Genomic DNA, 23372 nt, shown 5'->3' with positions numbered 1-23372 from the left:
TGGTTCACTACTGCATCTCCTTCATCTTCTCTTGGAAAGGAGACTGTAGGAAAAACAGCTAATTCACCAATTGCTTTTTCCTTCCCAAGGTGGTTGGGGAAGCAGCAGGGAGGGAGGAGTGTGATGAGCCTCTTCCCTGGGTGCCTGCTGGCTGCTTGCTCTGCAGCCTCAGAACTGCTGAGTTCCACTTTAATCAGGTCCAATAAGGGTTTGTTGTTTGGTTTTTTTTTTTTTAATTGCAAAACTTGCCTCTAAATTGAACTTATTTTTTGTTCATGTCAAAGCAGAATGTGGTGTTCTTGTCGGTCCGTTCCCTTAATTTTAATGCAGATTTTAACTGAAGCAGCACTTCATAATGAATAAATTTCTTTGCTTTATAGTGGTTACGAAAATACCAAAACAGATCTGCTGTGAAAGGACAGTACATGCTATCCATGGCCTTGGTTTGGACTGTTTGCCAAGAAGCACCGAATACGGTGTAATTTGGCTGCAGACTTGCTGTGCAATAGTAATGGAAGGCTGCAGCACTTTATCTATTGAACTGGAAGATACAGTGCAAGCAGAGATTGAGGAATCTGGGTTAAAATGTTTCTCTGCTGGCCATTAATTGCAAGACCTCTGGCATCGGTGTCCCACTGTTTTCCCAAATGCAATTGACTTGTTTTCTTTGTTTCTGGAGTAAGGAAGTTTGAGAAACTCTTGCATTAAAAGTGCGTGCTAGTGTCTCAGCTAGCCAGTCAGGATGAACTGCAGCAGTTACCTTACTGACTGACTTACCATTGAATATCTGTAACACAGACTTTTTGGGCAGGGCTATATGCTCTGTCTGAGTGACAGCACAGATAAAATGTTTTTCAAGGAAGAGATTTGAACAATGGAGGATTTTTGGTATTGCAAAAGCTTACTTAAAGGTGCACAACAACTTGTACCATAATCCTGTTTCAAAATACAATTCTATTTTCTCTTTCTGCTCTGTCTCCTATTGCTGCAGAGTTTTCTCGATAGCAGTTATGCATCAGTGATTTCTTCTGTTAGCCTTATCTCTACATGGGATTGAATGGGTTTTATCGCCAAGCCTGCTGGCAGAACCTCTGTCTCTTGAAGATTCATGGCAGAATGACACAAGGCCACTTCATAAGTGGCTGGATTGGCTTCCCCTGTAATAGTCCCAAACTGAATATGAGACTTGGGCATGTCATATGCTTAACTGCAACACCAGACTGAGCACAATTTACCTGTTTTCTTATTTTAATAGCAAACACTGCTCAATGAGGGAGACAGTTCATGTCTTCTGGAAAAAAAGAAACTTCACTGCTTATTATGTGACTGTAATTATATGACTCTATGAGCAAGTTACTGAAGTACTTTAATGAGAATTTGGGGAGGTTCAAAACTTGCAGGCAATGAAAGAAGATGCTCTCCTGGGTATTGTTATTATTTATAAATAACTTAATAAAAGAATGTGAAAATCAGCCAAGCACTTCAGGATTTAAAAGAGGTTTTCCCTCTAAAAATAGCTTGAGCTTCATTAGAGTAAAATCAACTAGTGCTTTTCATCTTCCTGTGCTGTATTTATGACTTAAAAAACCTACCCAAAACACTAAACCAAAGATTATATTTGTCTCATAAGGTTTATTTGCATACTTTCTTTATAGTTGGATTGCTTTGAAAAACCACTGTAATCAATAATTTCCCTGACACTGATGACTGTTGTGATATTTTTATACCTCAATGTGTCTAAAATGAATGATATTTGAAGAAAGACTGGGGGGACACACCAAGCAAAAAACCCAATGAACCCACCACACACATGCACAAAACCTGGTTTGGGGTCTTCCTTTGTAAATTCCAGTACAAAATTGAATTATCCGGGTGACAAAGGATGCAGTCGCACAGGTGTTAGCATAAGGAACCTCAAACCCCTTGTTTGCTTTTCATCTGTATAAAATGTGAAGGTTTATGCATGAACTTCCATGTACCCCTGGGAAAGAGGCTACAGGAACTGAGGTCTTTATGAATGTCTGCAGAAACTGAAGAACAAACCCTCACAACACAGTGTGAAAGACTGCCTGAATATATCACAGAAAAAGAGTGGTTGGGACTAAAACTCAGCTCTGGTTTTCAGTTTTGGGCTTTACCTTTGAAACAGCAGGATGCCCTTGATTAGGCAAGAGGGAGGGATATAAAACCACACTTCAAACTTCAGAGCTCTGTGTTTGCTTCTGAAGTTTCTTGCTTATTTCAGAAATAAACAAGTCAGTGATGCATGTTTTATTTGTTTTTAGCTTTCCTTTCAACACTGTTTCTTAACTAGGACAGCTCCTCCCCCCCCCCCCCCCCCCCCCCCCCCGGTCTGTATTGAAATTAGGACTTTGACAACTACTTAAATCCTTCTTACATGGGTTGGTTCTGAAAAGTAGGTGCATCTTTTGAACAGGATCAACAATTGTGGAGTTTTATAGAATATCTTTTGTGGAATCTGAGAATTACTTATTATTCTAATGCAGCATGTTTGTTTTTTTTTTTTTTGTCAGCATGGCTGCGTACTTCATTATTTTTTAAGGCCAGAAGTGCTTGCTTATTATTTGCTATTGGAACCTGCAGTAAAAACAATCTGTTGAATTTCATTTGATGTGGATGGATATGTTAAATAATGTTTATTTCCATTTTTCTGAAATACAGACTGTACCTCTGGAAAGTTATCATGTTACTGTATAAAAGTAATTCTTGAGTTTATTCAGTTGAACCTCTGTACTAATGCATCAGAAAGAGGTTCTCATCATTCTTGGCTGCCGAATGATAGGCTATGCAGGTATCTTAGTGTGTTGCTTCACCAGTGATTTGATAAAAAGCATTGCCTCCTGTCTGCTGAGGGTATATACTTTCTATCAAATCCATGATGGTAAGCAGAACTAGATTCAGATTCCCACTAAAGCATGCCTATTGTAGCCTGATAATACAATTTTGCTTAGAACCTTTAAAGGACCTTAGTTTTGTTGGCAAGTGAAACATGCAGAGTGCTTTCCTCTCACTTGAGAGACTTGTTTATATTGGGAGAATTGGTTTATTTTGGAAGAATGCATCTTGTTTGGTCTTAGATAAAAAGACAAGCCTGAGAACACAGTGAAATTGGGTCAGAAGAAAAATGTTGAGATCTTCACCCATTAAGGAATTGCATCCTGAATTTGGATTGTAGATGGTTTAAATGTAGTGTGCACTTTAATTTCTGAACCCCAGGTGTTCATTATATTGTACAGTTAACTATGCAGTTTTAAGAATAATTTTCTGAAACTTAATGAACAGGCAGGTGGGTAGTTGTAACATTAGGTACTTTGGTCAAGTCCTGGATGAAAGCCATATAGCTTTCTACATCTACCAAACAAACCCTCAAAACCACAGCAGGTGAAAATGCAGTTAGGAAGCAGAATAAATTTCTATCAATGTGTATTTTAGGGTTTTGTACTAAATTAAAATTGGGATGTCTTCCTAGGGATAACTCTCACTTCATTTCTGTGTTAGCTTCACTGGAAATTAAAAAGATATTAATCACAATGTTGTTTATGTGATGAGGCTCTTCGGAAGACATTCCCCATTGTGTTCTGTTTTCTGGGTTACTTAGGAGTGCGTGAGTAGTAGAACAATTTTTTTAGCTTTCTCTAGCTTTAGTCAAAAACCACTGAGCTAGAAAAGTGGCACAATCTTTTTTGTTACAGTACAGATTATAAACCACTTGTGTGTCTTATAAGTTGGCTATCTATCTTGTCTGTGTGTGCCCAACAAATCAGTAATGACAGGTTATCTTGGTAGAGCTCATTTTTTGTCAGATCAGAGTTGGATATCAAAGGCTGTGTTGCTTGGTGTTGAGGGGTTTTCCCTTTAGTTAAAGGTATAATCTAAATTATATGTTTTAAATCAGAGGAAATAATGAAAACAGCACTCCCATTGAATGCTAGTTCTGCATGCACCATGTAAAATTTGAGGAAATGCCGATATAGTCCATTAGTAAGTTACTGGAATTGTTCTGACAGTTGTGGTTACTGATAATGACTTACAGTAAGGCCTGCCCTTCTCAGTTCATTTAACTTTGTTCCTATGGGTAATATGGAGCAATTATATGGGAGGGTCAATCTATCCAGGAACTTTCACAACCATGAATAGAGAGCCTCTGGAAACCTCATTATGTGGCTGTTGGTGCCATCCTGGCATTGGCTTTATGCTTACTAATAGGCAACCAGCTGCTGCACTTCATTTAGACGATAGGAGCTGTTTTCAATTTAAGTTTTTAACTGCGTTCTTTGGGTAAACTGTATACTGCAGATTATCGAGAAAGCTCTTATTTCCTTATAGATTTGCTTTAAAGGAAGAAGTATTGCTGTTGCTCACCCTCTTGGGACTCTCAAACATCAGGCACTCTCCCCAGTAGTCTTTGTATGTGCCAAAGAGCTTTCTTGGCTAACTCCTCTTTTTGCAGAAACATTTCTTTCACTCTGTTGATAATTCCCAGACAAGTCCATGGAGTTCAGTGGAAGTGCAGACTGTACCCCTTGGAAATCCAGGAGAAACAACCTGTTGGCGTTCTCAGTCCTGTGAAGGTGGATCCCTGTGTTCAGGGATCTCCCCGCAAAGGGAGGGCATCCCTTGGTATTTGCTTGCATCCATTAAATTGTTCTTTAAACTGAGTTAGAACAACTAATCTTTTCATTGGTTACAGTGCATACGTAGACATGTTTACAGATGTTAGACAGCTGCAAAGAAAGTACTTATGTTAGCTTATCTTAAGTCCAAATCGTTGGAATTGATAAGCTGTCGAGGTAGCTACTTAGTGATGTAGCTAGGAGTCCAATTTTTAGTTGATTTTGTGTCATAGGATTGCAGGTTGGCAGGAGTGGGTTTCACCAGTTTATTTTCCTGGAAATCCTTTGGCAGATTCTTCCCTATGGTGAAAAGCATGCCTTTTGCTTGGTTTTTTTTTCTCATATGCAAGGTACATGTGAACCATCTGGACAGAAATTCAACACCAAATAATGTTGGTTAAATCCTGCCTAGAGCAATGGATTATGTTCCAGTGCCTTTCATTCTAGATTTAACAAATTGCTTGCATTGATTAAAAGCAACGTGGGGATGTGCTATTGTGCTTTTTTTCTTTTCCAATTTTGCAACTATTCCTCATTGTTATTGAAAGTGATTACTGAGTGTCAGACTCCCCAGTACAATGATCTGCTGAAATGAGATTACTTGCATGTTCAGAGTTTGTAGGTGTGATGTTGTTAATAACGTATTGGTCCTTTGGAGCAAATCTATACATTGACTTAATGCTCATGTTTGTGCTGGTTTTTATGTTTGATTGTTGTAGGCTCTTATTTAATTTTGCCTACTGCAACAGAAAGCATGAAAACATTGTATCTCCTTAGCATTCAGATTTATGCTTTAATTAACATATAAAGGGAACCCACAAAAGATAGCAGTCTGCATCGGTATTTGAACCTTTCTCTGCTTTCAGAATGGTTTCTGTGGGCAAACTGTTCATCCCTGATAATGCTCATTTTACCTCATGTCTTTGTTTTTGGCCAGCTAGCTCTTCTTATGCTGGAAATGTAAGATGTATGCATCGTAGTCAAATATATTCCTTTTCCTCCCTGTGCTGTTGCATGCTGTGCATTCGTAGCAGGTGCTACTTCTGCTCTTCGATAAAAATACAGGAGTGAATTTTGTGGGGTCTGCACAGTCCTCTATTATAAATTTTCTCTCTTTGGCTGTTGTATACCCTAGGTACATTTGTCTCGCCACGCTCTTGTATTGGGTCTCAGTCAATGAGTAGGCTTCTACACCAATTTTTGTCTTCATTAGCAACTGTAGAAGACTGTCCAATCTGGATACGCACCTCCAGTGGAATTCGCTCTTTCTTTGACACTAAATTGAACCAAGCTTGAGACAAGTCTGATAAAATCTGGAATATCTTGTTTGTTATCACAGGAAAAAAAAAGTGTTCTGCTTTACATTCTTCTACTTAAGTTTTTAAAGAGCTTAATGATCTTCTGAATTTTTTAGATGATGAGGTACATTGATGGCAAGCAGAAAAAACATGTTGGAGCTGGGTTTTTTGTGTGTGCACACAGTGTTTCTTTCACTTGTGAGTTAGGAATGATTATTAGGATGGAAATAACTGACTGTATAAGTCTGATTTGCTTCATCATAATCTGTATATTTGTATTAGAGTATCAAGTATGTTTTGCAATATTTGCATTCGTGGAAGCTCCACATTGCCTGGTGATCCAGGACTATGAAAATATGAAAGATTTATTGCAGGCGGTTTGAGACAGCTGAGACTAGTGATTGATCTTGCAGTTAGAGAAAGAACAGAGTAAAATTATTATTTCTGTAATTATTCTTTATGAAAGTAAGAAAATTGTTAAGTGCTCTATTAGTTTATTCTGCAGGGTTTTTCCCTAGTCCTTTTAAATTATTCTTTGTGATAATATTGCCCTTAATTTCATCTGAAGGGTTTAAAGTGCATTGCGAAGTGAGTTGTGTGCAGATGACTTAACTGCTGTATCTTGTTTCTCTTGACAACTGCTTGTATTGGGTATCTAGCTAGCAAGTCAGCAGTAAAATCTGTGGATGTGGGAGAAGCCCAGTCCTCATCTAAGTAATTGTCTATATTACTGAATTTTAATTACTGGCGTAGATATTTGCTTTAAAAAAACAAAGAACATAAAATGCTTTCTTTAGTTGTAAAAGCTTGATGTGATGGGCAGGCTTCTTTTCTATCCTAGAGGCATGTTTCACTTAATTTTTCCTTTGGATTAATTTACCTGTCTGCATATTTAAGTGACAAACTGCACAATCTTTTCTGAAGACAGCAGTTGCACAGAAGCCCCATTATTTCATATGCATAACTGCCACTGTTGGATTTGTGCCATTTATTACAGTAGGTGATTGCCTCAGCATCTTTAAGCGTTTCTTTTGTATGGTATTTTTAAATGGCTTTGGCAAAGTGCCGTCTGTCTCGACAGGTGAAAATGCATAGCTTATCGAAACAGATGGCCAATCAGATTGATATTGCCCAGGACCATCGTTTGCTTACTTGGATGTTCATAAGGTAACATCCCCTGGATTTGTTGTCTTTGCTTGGAAAGCAGAACAAAGTCAAGAGGGTTTTTGTTGTTGTTGTTGTTTTTAAGAGCCTCTTTTTGTAGAGTTTGGAATGTTAAGCAAAATTACCTCTTTCAGTGTTATTTTTTAGTCTGTCAAACAGTTGAAATGAACATTATTCATAATTGTGAGAAAACTTATACTTGTGTAAAATGGGTTATTAATAGTTAGAGATCTGCAAACTTCCCTTGGGTCTCTGGGCCCTGTTGTCTTTTGTGTTCCTGATCTTCCTTAAATCTGACTGTTACTTTCTATGGTTATGAACTGTAAAACGAGGAAACAACTGCTTGCTTCTGTTTGGGTATCACTGTAAGCGACCATTACAATCTGTATTTGCCAAGAACTTTGAAGGACTTTAAGAGATGCTGTATGAGTGTATATTACTGCCTTTAGAAAAGCCTCTAGCGTCTGCTTAAACTGAACTTTTGCAGGAAGCACTAAATTTAACAGATGCGCAGATTTTTACCATAAAATGTTCCTGCTCACGCTGCCTTTACCAAAACTTCGGGGAATGTCACTGCCATTTTTTGCTGGAGTTTGTTCACCTGCTGGAAGCTTGCAAGTAGAGACGTTTTTGGAAATCCTCTCAGGGCCGTCAAAAGATGATGCTTCTTGGGGTGGGAAGAACATACTGGGAGTTGTGTTCAGTAAATCTGTATGCTTCCCAGCTATTTATTTAAGACTATAAGAGTTAGTTCAGTCTGCCCTTATCTATACATCAGTCATTCTGAAGAAAATTCATATGCACCTCATCCTTTTAAATACTTGGGGTGACCTCCATGTAAGTTGAGAAATATCATCTTGTGACTTAAGGTGCCTGTTAAATGCCTTGTGTTGGCACTTGCATCTAATGTCCGTGTATGCTGGTATTAAGAACTATTTATTACTGGGTTTATACATTTTTATTAACTTCTGCGTGTCATGATTTTACAGGTAGCTATGTTTCCAGGGTTTATTTTTATGTGTATACATACTTACATATATAAAAAATAATGCAGTATAATATAATTGAATCTGAAGCTCTTAAATACTTTTTGAGTTTACATCTCTGATTAAGTAATAAAACTGCCTAAGTACAGCTTTCGCTAACATAAAAAGCAGTTAGTGTCTCTGCTGCAAACTGGCAAGCCTAATTTTTGTGCTCTGAAAACCTTGGAGAACATCCTAGTTCACTTAAGGTCTCTGAATGTGTTCCCTGTCATCTTCAGTTCATCAACACGGAAACACTATAATTTCATCAGTTAAATGGACAAAGAGCTGGTAATGCTGGTGATGATTTTTCCAGGGTAGCAGGGTTTTTTTTTAATAGGACTGTTCTAGCAGTGTTTTGTTCCACAGAATTTTTGTAAGTGTAACTTATTTCCAGCTAGGCTCCTGATATCTTTTTGTTGTTAATAAGTTAAAAAAAAAAATCAAACCTTTTTTAAAAACTGTGCATTCTTATGCACTATTCTTGCTTTTCAGACTGTTTTCTGATGTTTATTCTTATTATGTACTGCCCACATAATACACTTGTTTGTTAGAGACTATGTATGAGAGGCACATTCTCAGTTGAATTTTGTATCATTGAGAATCAGCAATTACAGAAATCTTTAATGCATTACTTTTCTGTTCTGCTTGCCTTGGGGACATGCTGTGAGACTTGAAACTGCTTACATCATTTTGTGTACATAACTATGGTGTTTTACTTCTCTGTGCCAGTGGTAATAAATACCTCACAGTGAATGAAAATGGTTTTATTTGATTAAACCGATGTACTTGCAACTGCTGTGAATCTTTGGAGTGTGGCTTTGTTTTGGGAGCAGAAGGAAGTGTTCCAGTGTTTTCAGTGTTTGCTGCCCCAGTTGAATTCCTCTCAACTTAAAATTGGGCAAAATATTTTTAGTGCTCTGTGTGCTGTCTCCATATTTCAAGCCATGGACTAGACTGAAATAGCAACCTTCATGTTTTCACTTCTCTTCACAGACAAATAAGGACATTCTGTTAGCATCTCCCCCCCCAGCCGTTTACACACGCGCACGCACGCTGCACAACGTGCTCCTTTGCCGTGCCTCCAGCTGGAGGTGTGGGGGGATCTCCAGAATTTCTGTGGGTAGAAGAAAAGTTCCAAATTGGGCAGCTCTGGCTGAGTCAGAGGCAGAACTGTGCTGCGCCGGAGGCTGTTGATACCTTCCCTTCTTGAGGTGGCAAAACACTTGGAACAAGGAGGATGGAAGATGAAGACGGTCGTGCCCTTTCAGTGTCTTTTAATCCTTTTAGTTTGGCAGCAAAAAACTCTGCTTTAATACTGGAAGCAATATCCACTACAACATAAAACTTCTTTCTGTCAGATTGATTTCCTTCTTAAACTGCCAACTCACGTTTTTTTCAGTTATTCTACCAGAGTCTGCGTAAATCTATGGGGTAAACGGAGCAATTGTAGGGATGCATCATTGTTTCTGCAATATGGGAATCAGGGATGCAGTCACCTCTTCTATGTCAGTGTTACATTCTAGATACTGATTGCTGTAACAATATATGTTTTTCTGGGATTTCATAATTGGCTGTAAAACAACGATTAAAAACCTGTATATAAGTTGAGTACAGAAAAAGAGAAATTGCTCAAGTCTTCTGAGGATCTTGTTTGTCATCCTAATCTCGCATATCCATTTTTTAAAATGAAATGTTCTCTCTGTGGTGCTGTATTTTAGGCTGTCCTTTTCCCAGCGATGCTACATAGAAACTCGATTAATGTGTGGCAGTGAGGGAGAAGGGGCACGTGTTATCAAGGTCTTTCTCTTACAGATGGTCTGTATTCTGTTTCCCATAAGCATCACTTAATTCCCATCCAACTGATATTACTACAGAAAGAACTTGCCTCGTTAACAACCATAAAAGAGTGTTTGGTAAACTTGCTCTGAAGCAGTGTTTTGAGATGTTACTACCTGGAACCAAGTCTCAGCTTTTATTTTTAATTAAGTTTTTTGAAGGGGTGGGCAGGAATCACCAGGATTAAAAAGCAATAAAATTAGGTACTTCCTTCTCCAATACTCCCTTCCAGACTGTCCTGGGCACCTGGTACACACAGGCTCAGTAAACATTAATTAGCTGTGAATCATGGAGTCCGTTCCTCTTTTTCTGTCTTCTCAGTCAGTGCTTTATGTGTTCTCTGGAGCATCTGCTCTCGCATACAGTTAGGAAATGCTGCTCCAGAGGACACTATGTGCATCTACTCCAAAGACTCTCATGACGTATACCAAATCTATGTAGTAGCAAAAAGTGACAACATCCTGAAGTAAGACCTTCTAAGGGCAAATTTGTTAAGGCTTATATTATGGTGATCATTGATTTAATAATCTAAAATAATACTTGGTTCTTGTTACTTTTTTTAACTTCATTTTTTTCCTTTTGGCTTTCAGCTCAGATCGACTGATAGAAGAAACAATAAGGTAGGAATGAACTTAACTAATTTTCATTATTATCTGTACAATCAGCATTTCCATTGAATTGTGTCTAAAGATACCAGTCATTTTATTTATACAATAACTATATTGTTTGCAACTCATAGGCAGTATTACAGTGAAGTGTTGCTGGGTTTTTTTCTATTCAATGTTGACGTAATGGTGTTGCTTAAATATTTTATTCATCCTAGTTTAGAAAATGTGCATTTCTGTTCCAAGTTGAATAGCCCCTACAAAAAAAAGGGTGATGATCAAGCAGAGCGAATCTCAGGTTGACCTGTTGTGGGCTATTCCAATAGTCAAGCTGTTTCTTCTCACAGTGACACTCTTCTACAACATGATTTTTCTGTAATCCTTCAGTGTAGTCAGCACCCTAGTGTGCAGCTGATATAGGTAGGGGCTTCTTCCATAAGCGCTTGAGAGGTTATTGCTGTTGTATAGTTACTTATCTTCTGGGGTTTTTATGTGATTTGAATACTTGAGTGATACCTTCTTTAACTGATGTAGGAATTTTAGAACTGTAGCATCATGAATTACTTTTACCATCTGCCCTTCCCAGTCTTCCATTGAACTCTGGGATTTTGCAAACCAATAATTCAGAGTGCCCAACTTAATGGTTTTAAATTTTAGATTATTGCTTTAAAAAAAAAAAGGAAGAAAGCAAGCAAGGTATGCTTTCAGATAATGCATGAACTGGCATAAGTGATCAAGAGGAGTAATTAGAGGTGCAGCAAGGCTCTATGTCCATTAAGGGCTAGCTAGCTTAAGTACACACAGCGGGCTCGGCATAATTAACATGGTGGAGGAATGTGTTAAACCACATTAATGTGCAGTGATGAACCAGAAGTGGTCAGTACAATAACATCTGAAAATGTGGATATAATCTCACCATAGCCTCATAAAGGTATTTGCCAAACAGCACAGTTACTGTGAATGTTTGTTTTACTTTGGGTTCTAGTCTTTTTCTGATTAAAAATCGCCTCCTTTATTGCCATGCTTATAGCCCTACTTTTCCATCTCGTAAAAATACTCAACGTTTGTTGAATCTCTTATTTGCTGCCACTCCAGTAACTAGAGCATTAAACAACATATGGTGATTTCTTAAGCTTAATATTCTGCAAAATGACTTGTATTTTATCATTTGAGCTCTTCACCTAGCCTCTTGATTATGTGTCATCAGAGAAGTTTGAGAGTATGTGCGTGTGTGATAAGTGAACCTCCATGTTGATTTACCTGTGCAAGGGAAATGAGCCGTGGCAAACTGGAGCTCAGAACAGGGCAGCTACGTGAATACTCGCCCAAGTTCCTGCATCAGTTTTGAGCCTACTCAGAAGCTCCACGCGTAGGAGCTCCATCAGTAGGTGTCTTGGCTGGTTTAAAACTGCTTTGAGTTTCATTTGCATGAGCTCCAGTCCTGCGGTTGACTACAAATCAACTTACCTCCACAGTGACTGCTTCTCATGCAGTAGTCCCCTACCACGCGGCTTGGTTCAAAGCTCCTTGGTGCTGTTTACTGAAAGTGTTCCTTCTGTTAATAAATTAACTTGGATTTTTAAGAGGCTGGATTTCAGTACTTCTTGTTGCACCATTTATTTTCTGTAGTAAATGAACTTCTTGTTGCAGTTGTTGCCAAGAATGCATAAAATTTCTTCTTGTAGAAAAAGAGCTTGTTTAGTAACTACATTGAGCAGGAAATGTAATTTTATTTATATCATCTTAATTCAATTCTGACTCGGTTGAAACCAGGGTCAATTTTGTTTGGTTTTTTTTCCCCTGTCATCCCCAGTAATTGCAAGTATTCAGGTATGATATTAATTGGTGGTAAACCCTGCTGCATTTGAAGTGAATTTACCAGATAGAAATATACCCAACTTCTGATGATCAGTTGCTTTATCTATTGTAAACCAAGTAAAAGAGGGAATTGTGCAGGGTAGGCTGTTTGAATGCAGATTCCTTGAGTGAAGTGAGATGTAATTAGCTTATTCTGGCTACTGATACTGCTCCGTCTTCAAGGTTTACATCTGCTGTAGTTCATTACTTATTATTTGGGTGTATTTCAGGAAGTCAAGACATCGCTTTTTACTCTTTTAGGGGTTGTTATTAAGTGTGATTCTAAACACTGGAAAGCATTTTTCTGTGCATGCAAAGGCTTTTGTTGACAAGCTGCATACCAGTGACTCCATTGCCAGGACTCTAGAGTTAGCACTAATTGTGAAACCCTTGCTCTAATTTTCTGTAGAGAAGAGAACTGAAGTAGTGCAGAGCCCGACCCTCCCAGTGTGTGGTTCCTCCACGGAAATAAACGTAGGTGGAAGAGAATATATGGGCACCTAAGCTGCAATGATGCAGTAACTAAAGCGATGAGTAGGGCTGTCATTCCAGATGTTTTGTTAGTACTAAACTTTTAATCAGTTGTTAAATGAATTATGTGACATGGGTTCTTACTGCAGCATATTTCTTTCCAGAAACGAGTGGGATGTGGTACTTTGTACTGCAGTTCTTTTGGAACAGTGCTCGCTTCTCTTGGCCAGATTTAAATACAAGCATAGATTTTGCTTAATATGTTTGGTGTTCTCGGGTTTTCATTTTCAAACATTATCACTTTTCCAAAATAGCAAACTATTTATTTCTTGTTTTCCAACAACTTACATTTTTAGGTTGGCTCAGTTTGAATTTTTTTTATAGTTTTGCATGTACAGTGTGACAAGTTCTTAGGATTTTATTGTAAGACTGTTTCTGAGGCTTGATTCAGGCTGATTTGTCAGTGTTTGTATAATTAACAGGTTGGACTACTCTACTTCCACTGTGAAGCTAGACCAAAACCATAGATTTAATGTTAAAAAAATAATCTCCTTTTGTATTTGGGGTATTTCTTTAGGTAATAAATAGGATTTAATAAAAGGGAGAAATTCACTTGCATTGAATCTCAACTTTACAGAATGGAAAGGCATGAGTTAGGCTTCATCAAAAGACACAGTAGTCTTTAAAGTAATTTGAAAGATATTGTGTGTGTGTACACATATGCATATATACACACGTGTATATTTATAGATATTAATATAGATGTATGTATACGCAAAGAATAAGTGACATAATCTGAATTTTTACCAATTTAAAACTAGAGCTTGCATTTCTATGCAGAGTCACGGAGTCCATTCCCTTAATCATAGACGTTGTCATGAATTTAAATGAGCAAGTATGATTCATGGAGTACGAAATGAAGCAGAAGTTCCAGTAATACATGAATTATTTGATTTTTAAAAACATGTCTTGTTCCTTTAGAGCTTTGTTTTAGTTCTTCATCAATGTAGATTTGACTGAGCTGTCTCAATGGATGAAGCAAGGAGTTGACTTTTTGGTACGTTTCCCTTGATAATATGCTGTATGTATATGTCTGCTACACAGAGTGAAAATACCCAACAGCGTAAGCATTTGTCTAGGTAAAAACACTTTGCTTCAAGTCAAGCAGCATTAGAAGTGTATCTCTGCATGTTAGACTGGTTTGACTGTGATAGTAGCTGGAAGTGTTTATTACTCTGGACTTTTTCATGCCAGTGAAAACTGCAAACTACATACAAATATCAGTTTTACTTTTGAAGAGAAATTGGGTTGCTTGCATACCCACAGCACTACTGAACATTCAAGGACAAACTTGTAAGTGAAATTTTGAGGAAATATGGCTGCAGGCATAGGCATTTGAGATACTCCTGCTGATTTGTGGGAGAGATGGGTGGGCTCTTCGTGGCTGTGACCTCGGGCTTACCTAGAAGAGATTTCTGCAGCAGTGCAGCACTCTAATGTTGTACTTCAGCAGTGCTTTAATATTAAATATAGAGAGTAGAATACCATCTGGTTTTAGAAACTTGGTTTACACCCAACTCTAGTAGTTCAAGCCAGTGCAACACTGAGACTAGTTCATGCTAGTTTCTAAATGAAATGTTAAATCAGGGTCATCTTGATTCCAGTAAGAAGCATTTAATCTTTTATCATAAATGTTGTGTAGAAGTTTCAAAACATAAGAAAAAGGTATTCTTGATCTGGGGAGATTATGGTGTCGAATAGCTAAGTGAGGCCAATATTGTGAATGGGAAGAATGTGATTATAATTTTTTTAAAAATGCATTTGTCAGTGAAGAAATGGGAACAGTAAGTCAATGAGCATATGTTAGGGATGGGAGTGAAACCAAAACTGTCTAATGAAGGATATGAAAAAGCTTCAATACTTAAGACTGTACAAGACCAATCAGTGGACTAGTCCCCAGGAGCTGTGTGTTTTGTGGCAGTTCTTAAATTTAATAGTCTCATTTACAGATATAAAGGCTTAGGTAAACCAGCTCATGTTTTGAGTAATCAAATTATACATGAAGAACTGTGCTTTGTACTTGAATTTTGACTTTTTAATGGTAGCTAGAATCCAGTTAAAGTCTTGTTCATGGATATCACAATGACATTTCATTACTAGACCATATCATATTAAAAAATGGTAATCACTACAGTTTTTTTTCTTCAGAGCTCTTCAGTAAAACCTAGCCCATTGAGCCAGATTTCTCAAAATACTGGATAAAAGAAATGAAGAAGGTTCCAATCTTGTAATATGTAAACTTAAACAGTTACATCCTGCCTTTTTTATATGACATGGACACTTCCACTCCTCAGAAGTTAAAGCAGGAACCTTGTGTTCCATGGTAATCTGTAATAATTATTTCCAAAGGCATTTTGGAGGTGTCTCAGGAACACTTTATATCCTGGCAATCATCTTGTATTTTCACTTCTGTAAATTAATGGATGCCTTAATGAGTCATTGGATGCATCTTATGAAAACATGTGGCTTAATTCAGGAGTGCTTTGAGAAATGTTGTACTAAAACTTCATCTGGACAAGTATCAAGTCAGTGTGGGGGTGTAAGATAAGAAGCTGTAGGTTACTGAGCAAGCTTTCCTACGTACAGCTAGGAAATTTTTTTTTTTCCGAACTTGGTTCCTAGTAATTCAAAATTTCCTGAGTGCTCTTCTCAACAGCAAATGTAATGTTTTTGCGAGTTTGTTGCTTTTTAGAGGATTAAAATACCTGTATGCTGAGTTGTAGATGTATATAATCTGTCAAATGCCATATCTTTTCAGATGTGGTATGATTTGATGGTACTTACTGTTCTAATTTTGTAGCCCGTTTTTCAGCTCTTGATGGTAACTGCTTTTTCTGTATTGATATACAGCTGTTTATTCTCTGTTTAGAATTTCTGTTAACACCTTCTCCTAGATGCTTTTCTTTGTATACTTGTCCACTGTTGGGTAGGCAATGATTTGATTCTTCATTTCTCCTCTAATCTAATTTTCCCTTTCTTTTCTTCTAATTTTAGTCCTGAAAAGCCTGTCCCATGTAATCAAATAACACTGTTGCATTTATGGGTTAGTTGAGTTAGTATATCCACAAGAACAAGCATACACAATGAGCTGAGTGACAGTACTATGCAGTCTGGGAGGAGAAGCTTTGTAAACTTTCTTCTGTTGTTTTTGCAGAAACGAAGAGAGTATTGATTAACTGCTTCTGGTAACCCCTTTATAAACACCAAGGAGGTGACTGCAAGCCCTGTTGCTTCCAGTTAACCATGAGTTTCATTTTTACTTTGTGCTGATTTGGCACTTGAAAAGTACAAAAGAAAAAATGCTAAATAGCCAGCTGTAAATAAAAAATGCTTGAAGGTTTTTCATAGTTCTTCCCTGAAACTTCCTTTTTTTTTTTTTTTTAATCTATTATTTCAAAACTTAGTACTAAAATGTTAAATCTGTTCTTATAGAGTTGCTGATTGAAAATGTCAGGGTTTTGCCTACAAGTTATCAAACTGTTTATATTCTCTTTATGACTGATAAACTCCCAATTTCCTAATGTATGTCCAAGTTTACCAGAATGCTAATATAACCTTAAAATAATATATTGATCTGCCCTGGCAATGCATGTTGTTCTATTTAAAAGAATTCACTGTATAGAGCTTTTGGAAGAGTATTTTCTATGACCTGAAAGCTATGAGAGCCATAGGTTGGATGGCCCTTCTGCCGCCTGTGTCTCTCATATGTTTGTGTGATGAACTTGTCTTGCTTTCCGAAGTATTGTGTTACTGCTAAAAAAAAAAACCATACAGCTTACAACACTCGGGCTTTGGCTTGGTTATCTCTTAATTTTTATGGGCAAAACCAGAGTTGGAAAAGGCAGCTTCCACCTGAAGAGGTGGTAGCAGATTTTTTCCTTTTCTTTTTTTTTTTCTTTCCTTTTTTTTTTTTCCTTAAAGTTTGCCTGGCACATTAGAGGAAGGCTGAAGATACTGTATCAAGGGCTACTTGAGATGGAGCAGGTAGATATAATGGAAAGGAGCCCAGAGGAGCTCACTGCTCCAGAAATACTTTAGGGATCATTGATCCGGGCTGTTTTCTTCTTTAAGATGTTTGTGAACTGTAATACTGACCTTTTGCTGTAAGTCTTGAAGGAGAATTGTTAGACTTGGCTCTGCTGGTTTTTGCCATCTATTCTTGTGATACAGGCTCTAGCGTCCTAGAAGAGAAGCCAGTGGTACATGAGATGATCCAGAGCTGCTCATTCCAAATGTTGTTTTGTTCAGAGAGAAACTCGAAATAAAATGTATCAAATGGTCTTTGTTATTAAAATGTCAGGAATGCCAGTTCTATGTTTAATGTGTACAAATATAATTTGTGTGTCTGACTTTTCCTACCAGATTTACTTGGAAAGAGACACTAAGCTGGATAAAGGTGCTTTTTTTAATCACCTTCCAGTACTAAAATGCCAGGTCAGCCTAAGTACTTTAGTACTAATATCTGGACAAATTATGTTTCAACATTTTAACTGTTACAGGAAGATAAGCCCAAAGCCTTGAAACCCAGATTAGTTCAGTACAGAACAGTGCTTGAGGACCAGATGTATTGAGCAAGTACATTTAGAGAGTTCAGTAGAAAATATTAAGGCTTTATGTAAAATGCAATGTCCGGTTTATACTGCAGAACTTGAGAATAATGTTGGGCTTAGCACTGTGTGTTTCGGTGCTTTGTACCTGCTCCTCCTTAGACATAATGCCCACATTAGCTGTGATTTTGTATCATGTTTGTATACAGACACTGAGTGTGAGCAAGCATAAAATTCTCTTGAAAATTTGGATGTTTGTATTGGGTAAAATAAGTATTTTGCATTTTCCTGTTTGTTCTCCTCTGAAATTCCAGCTTTAGTTCCCTTTTCTCATATTTATATCTGATATATTGTGTTGTTCCGCTTAACTTTTATTCTTCCAGAACATTTTCTGTCCATATTTAAGGCTCACAAACTTGTCCAAGAACTTGTTTTAATCATTGTTATTCATGTAGATACAGTCAACAGCAATATAGGTGACATCTTCTGAGTTATTATCCAGCCATGTTGTATTTATGTCCTACTTTGTTTATTTTTGAAATGCATGCCAGCCAAGGAGAGCAGTATCTGTCATACTGTTCCTTCTTAAGCACCGTATCTCTAGAGCCTAAACTTTTATGTGCTGTTTCTCTAGATGTAAATGAGCCTGTGCAGTTTTTCTTGACAAAGCTATTGCATTCGAAGTAGCTACATGAAATACTACCTGGGGCTGCAAGTAGTAGCCTACCCTTTCATTTTCCATCTTAAAACTCTTTGTTTTATGAGCTGAAGAGAAACTTCAAGGTAGAGAAAAAATTTTGTCGGCTGAGTAGTTCTTTAAAATCTTCATTTAAATGTCTTCTTTTTAAGAGCACAGTTGCTTTTTTCCAACTTCCAGAATGTATTAAATTTGAAATAGGAGATTCTGTTTTATATTCACCTGTATTGTGTTCTTATGTTTGGATAAAGTACATCCAGCTGGACCATGTATGAGTAAAGAAACAGAGTACGAAGACTTATATACCCCATGGATGATATTCTTAATTAAGACCAAAGCTCAAAAATGTATTTTACCTGTGCTGTGATGGAAGCATCATTCGATATGATTTCATTATACACCAGCTCCCTCAACTCCAGCTTATGGAAGACGGTCAGGTTGGGCTTGCTGGCAAGAGACGTTAATGCAGGAGAATCCAAGCTTTGCCCACTTATCTGGAGTCAGGGGACGGTATTAATCTTGAGTCAAAGCAAGTAGATCCCAACACTTATTTGTGTTTAAATGTCTTCAAAGACCTGGTGACTCTGTGTCCAGGCTTGATTGTCCAGAAGCCTCCGGTGTGAAGCTCCGTGAGCTGTGTTGGGTCTCAGACTGCATTTATGTCTCCTCTCAACCAGCACGTTCATTTTGCAAATTGATTTTTAATTGTGAGTCAGCTCTTACTTGCTTAATATTTCTGTAGCCATCATATTCTGGTGTCAGACAAAAAATTTCATATGCTCTCTAGAGTGAAAGTAAGTATGGGGCTTCTGTGATTAAACAAACTTCTAAAATTAAAATTTATGCCAGAAGAGTACCTTTAGGTTTGCTTGTAATGTAGTACCATTTTTTTGTTGGGGCTGGGGGGAGATATGGCAAAACCCTGCCTGTTTCAAGAAATCGCAGAGTTTTCAATTGTTAATGGCTTAGATAAAAAGAGAAATCATTTAAGTGTAAAGGATAGAGATTAATGGAAAAAATGTGGTTTCATTCATATTGCTTCACCTCATTCATTGTTCTCTAAAGAAGCGTTGCCTGCTTGCTTTCCTCTTGTTTTAGCTGTAGATTATTCTTAGCACCAACAACTTGATCCAGTCTTTTTCTTTCTCCAGCATTGCCATGGCAACTAAAGAAAATATGACTTCGCAGAGAGGGATGTTGAAGTCAATACAAAGCAAGATGAATACCTTGGCTAGTATCCTTTCCTAAAAATTTCTGCTGCCACAGCATAAGAAGAGGTATAGTACAGTTTTTCACTCTGTCATTTGGGGATCAAAATGCTTTTTGATGTCAGTGGCTGTATAACCTGTAGTGGTATTGTCATTAGTGACAAACGGACCATTTTTTTTACCAGTCTCACTTGATAATCTGACTGAAGCATCTTAATGATGAATGTGGTGAATAAGTTGGTTTTGCTCAAAATTGAATACTGCATATAAATCAATGTAGCTCGATTCTCAGGTGGAGATCTGCAACAGCATTTTATGGCCTTCCCTACTATATGTTTTTGTAAAAGTATAATTTCATTTTACTTCTCACTTTTTGCTTTCAAGACTGTCCAGAGCTGAAGCTTGGCATACATTGCTGCTTGTTATCATTAACAGCTAAGGGTATTCATGACCTGAGTATCCTCTTGTCTGTCACAGTCCTGTAGATGTTAAGATTTTGGCTTGTTAATTTCTCTTCCTATTCTGTGCTCATGGCTAAAGAATGTGCCAGCTTGTCAAGTCATACATGTTTGTGATTTTCCCACTTACTCCTTCCTTTCTGTCATAAGTGCCCAAAGAACAACATTAGCATCATTTGATTAGACAGACTACATCCTGAAGAGATGTATCTTGGTAACCCATAAATTTCATTACAGTTCTTAGCAACTGGCAAGAACAAAAAAAAATTCAATAAGCTTTGGCCTTAAAAGATTCTTGGTTCCAAAGACATGAAGCTCTGAAACGTATTATCTTGTTGGCAATTGTATTTTGTACATTAAAAGATAGATTTACGTCTTTATGATTTTACAGTAGGAGGAGTTCTTCCTTATGTGCTATACTTGAACAATGCGTAGTCATGCAACGTGCATGATTTTATCAGTCAAATGCCTTTGGTTGTTCCCTTCACCAGTAACAGAATTCCATTAAATAAATTCCGCAGGTGTTTTATATAACTGCCCCATTTATTTTTTTTTCATTCTCATTGAAACACAATTATTAAAAGTAACTAAGCCTCACGTATTAGAGATTAAAGTGTATCAAACGCTGGTAATTTAGGTGATCGGGTGATGAATTCTGTGTAAATGTGAATTCTGAGCTGTTCTGTTCTCTCTCTTCTCTGATTGTCTGTTATTAGTGAAGTACAGTTGTAATCCTGCTAACTATCCATCAGGTTTTTTTACTGCATCTGCTTTCTCCAGCTTGAGATTAGTTCTGCATTTCTTACGGTACTGGGATTTCCACATACAGATTTTGGGGCTTGCTAGTGAAGATGGTGTTTGCTGATATGACCTTGACTCAAACTCCTTAAAGATCGGTTTCCAGCAGTGAACAGCCTGATTCAAAGGATCAACCTTCGGAAGCGACGAGATTCTCTCATCTTGGGTGGCATTATTGGCATCTGTACCATCTTACTGCTGCTATATGCTTTTCATTGATGGATGTTCCCCCATGGACTCTGCTAAACTCATCACCACCATCCCTCCCCCCCAGTCAAGGAAAAGTGAGTGGGGGAAGCGACAGACTTCAAACAGCCTGCTCGTCATGGCTGGGAGTATCAGCATGATGTCTAGAGCTTATGATGGTAGACTGTGACACTGGTTTTGGGTTGAAGCTGCAGTGTTTCTCCTTCCCTGCCATACATCTTCCTTTGGTTAAATTTTGTGCGATTTGTTTGTCTGTAATTCCCTTTCTCACTGCAAGGTAGGTGAATATGGGACGCTGATCAGAACCCGTAGAGCAGTTTCTCTGCTCAGCGGCGGTGGGGAGGCCTGTTGTTGGCTGGTAAGTAGAAAAAGATTGTTACACTTGCCTTGGGTGGAAATTGCAGTAAGCCAGTTTCCCGTGTAGGCCAAGCACAGTACTGAACACTTTTGCCCTGTGAGAAGAATATTGCAGCTTTAAGCCGTCAGGTTGCTTTACTACTAAATACATGTTCTGTAATTCTTTTTAACTCATGGTTGAGATACTGGTTATTTCTGCATAATTTGTGCTGTGAAAACTGTGCTTCACACAAATTCCTCAAAGTAAAAAAAAAAAGGATTGTTCAGTTCACTTTTTGCACACAATATGGATAAACTACCCTCAGTGGAAGATTTTTAAGGTTTCTTGTGGCTTTAAAGGGACTAGTAAGTCCCCCTTTGTAAAAAGGGAGCGCAGCGTCCTAGCAGCTGTTTACTATAGTGTTCAGTCATCTGAAAAGTGACCAAACGTAAGTTCACCTAAAAGTAGTCTTTTGGGTGTAAATACTTTGATTTTGGCTGGCATCATAAAAGTCTTTATAAAGACATGATAAGCAGTTTGAAAAGTCTATATTGTAATTTAGATAAAGTTATTCTAATAGCATTAATATTTTTACACTGTAAGTAGGATATAATCTAAACTGTCAATTAGAAATTAAAATTATGACAGTTATACCTGAGGCAAATGTATCTGCGTGCAAAATTTTTGGACATAACTCCTCATAGTAAAGAGTTGAATGTATAAATAGCGAAACAAGTATTATTTACCATTATCCGGGGCGGGAGGGGGAATTTTTTTGTCCAGACATGCAACATGAATCCTGTTGTGTTTGCATCTCTAAACAAAGCTGATGTCAGGAATGGCTTTGATATTGCAGATTGACAAATTACGGATTTTTCTGCTCTTTCAACAGCTCTTTTCCACCTGTCATATCATAACCCAGTAAATTCAAACTGAGGCACTGAAATATCTTTCTAAAAACTTGATTAATTCTTTTCACAATCAATTTACAGTGCTCCTAACAGATTTCATGTATGCCATTACCCACAAATGTCAGATAGTCTCCAGGTTCTTTTCTGGAACAAAGTCTAGTGGGACAGACGCAATTTTTTACTGCTTTTTATAGTGTCTGTGAAGTACCTGCTGGAGGGAGTAGAGACTTGTGCCTGTGTAGTGTGCAAAACCACACTGTTGCGCCTAAAATGTTTGTATGGAGTTGAAGGCTTATTTGCAGACTAATAACTTTGTGCTACAAAGTCAACAGAGGCTTCTAATCAGTCGTCTTGTTGTTGGGATTAGAAAGCGTTTGGAATTAATATGTGTAAAACTGTGGGGCTTGTATTTTAAATAAAGGGTGATTATTTGGTTGATTTGGGAATGTTTCTGGTTTGAAATGAAGTGTTCATTAAAGGGGTTTATGAAAAACCTTGATGGATAAAGGAGGTTTATTACTGAATCTGTGTGTTGGGAGATCAAACCTCTTCTTCTCGATGCTTTTTCTTTGATTCCACCACCACCCTAAGGGACCCTGATCAGCAGTCGTGCTTCTGTTTAGGATTTGTAGGATTTGGTTGCTATATAGTTGGCAATATGAGATCTGCAGTACCGTAAATAAATTCACTTATTTAATCTTACAACCAGTCTTTTTACTGGACTTAATTATTTGGTGCATATATTTAATCTTATTGTGTGAAAAAGCTGCTATGGAAAATATGTAGATTATAATAAATATGTAAACATAATTGATTTTTCATGTTATGAAAATGTTATGGAGGAACTGTTATATTTTAGTATAAAATAATGGAAATATGCTGAATTTTCTCTGATAAAGCTTTACTGGAAATGGTTTCAGTGTTGGCAACCCCTCCATGGTTTTTATTTGTGTTGGTTTTGAGACAGAGTTTTGTGTTGGAAAATACATTTAATTAACCTTGTAGTCTCCCCTTCATCATTTTCTTCTAGTCCTCTAGCAATGTGAGCAGGAGTTCTGCTTTGCTCTCTGAAGTGGTGCGCTTGCATATAGCCAAGGGGAAAGACTTGCTAATTCTCCTGAACGTCTCTAATAACGTGGACCTATAGTTAGAGCAATGGACTGTAAAATGAAAACAGTGGATTGTAGTATTTAATCTCAAATCCCAAAATATAGGTTTCTATGTCTCCTGTTGCTAAATATGTTCTCTAAGTTTTT

General features: G+C 37.5%; 1 protein-coding gene across 2 annotated transcripts in view; it reads left to right on the top strand.

Annotated features, from left to right (window-relative positions):
• Positions 1-22821, top strand: part of GOSR1 (golgi SNAP receptor complex member 1) — a 32271-nt gene extending 9450 nt beyond the window's left edge. For both annotated transcript variants that reach the window (XM_069791136.1, XM_069791138.1), the window contains exons 7-9: positions 10551-10580; positions 19349-19431; positions 20756-22821. In XM_069791136.1, the coding sequence (XP_069647237.1) occupies positions 10551-10580; positions 19349-19431; positions 20756-20880 (238 nt within the window). In that variant the 3' untranslated portion in view covers positions 20881-22821. The remainder of the gene's footprint in view (positions 1-10550; positions 10581-19348; positions 19432-20755) is intronic.
• Positions 22822-23372: the final 551 nt, after the last annotated feature.

This window comes from Haliaeetus albicilla, chromosome 9 (assembly GCF_947461875.1).
Source record: "Haliaeetus albicilla chromosome 9, bHalAlb1.1, whole genome shotgun sequence".
Taxonomy (NCBI): Eukaryota; Metazoa; Chordata; class Aves; order Accipitriformes; family Accipitridae; genus Haliaeetus; species Haliaeetus albicilla.
Note: the sequence above shows the minus strand (reverse complement) of the source record. Positions and strands in the feature narration are given on the sequence as shown.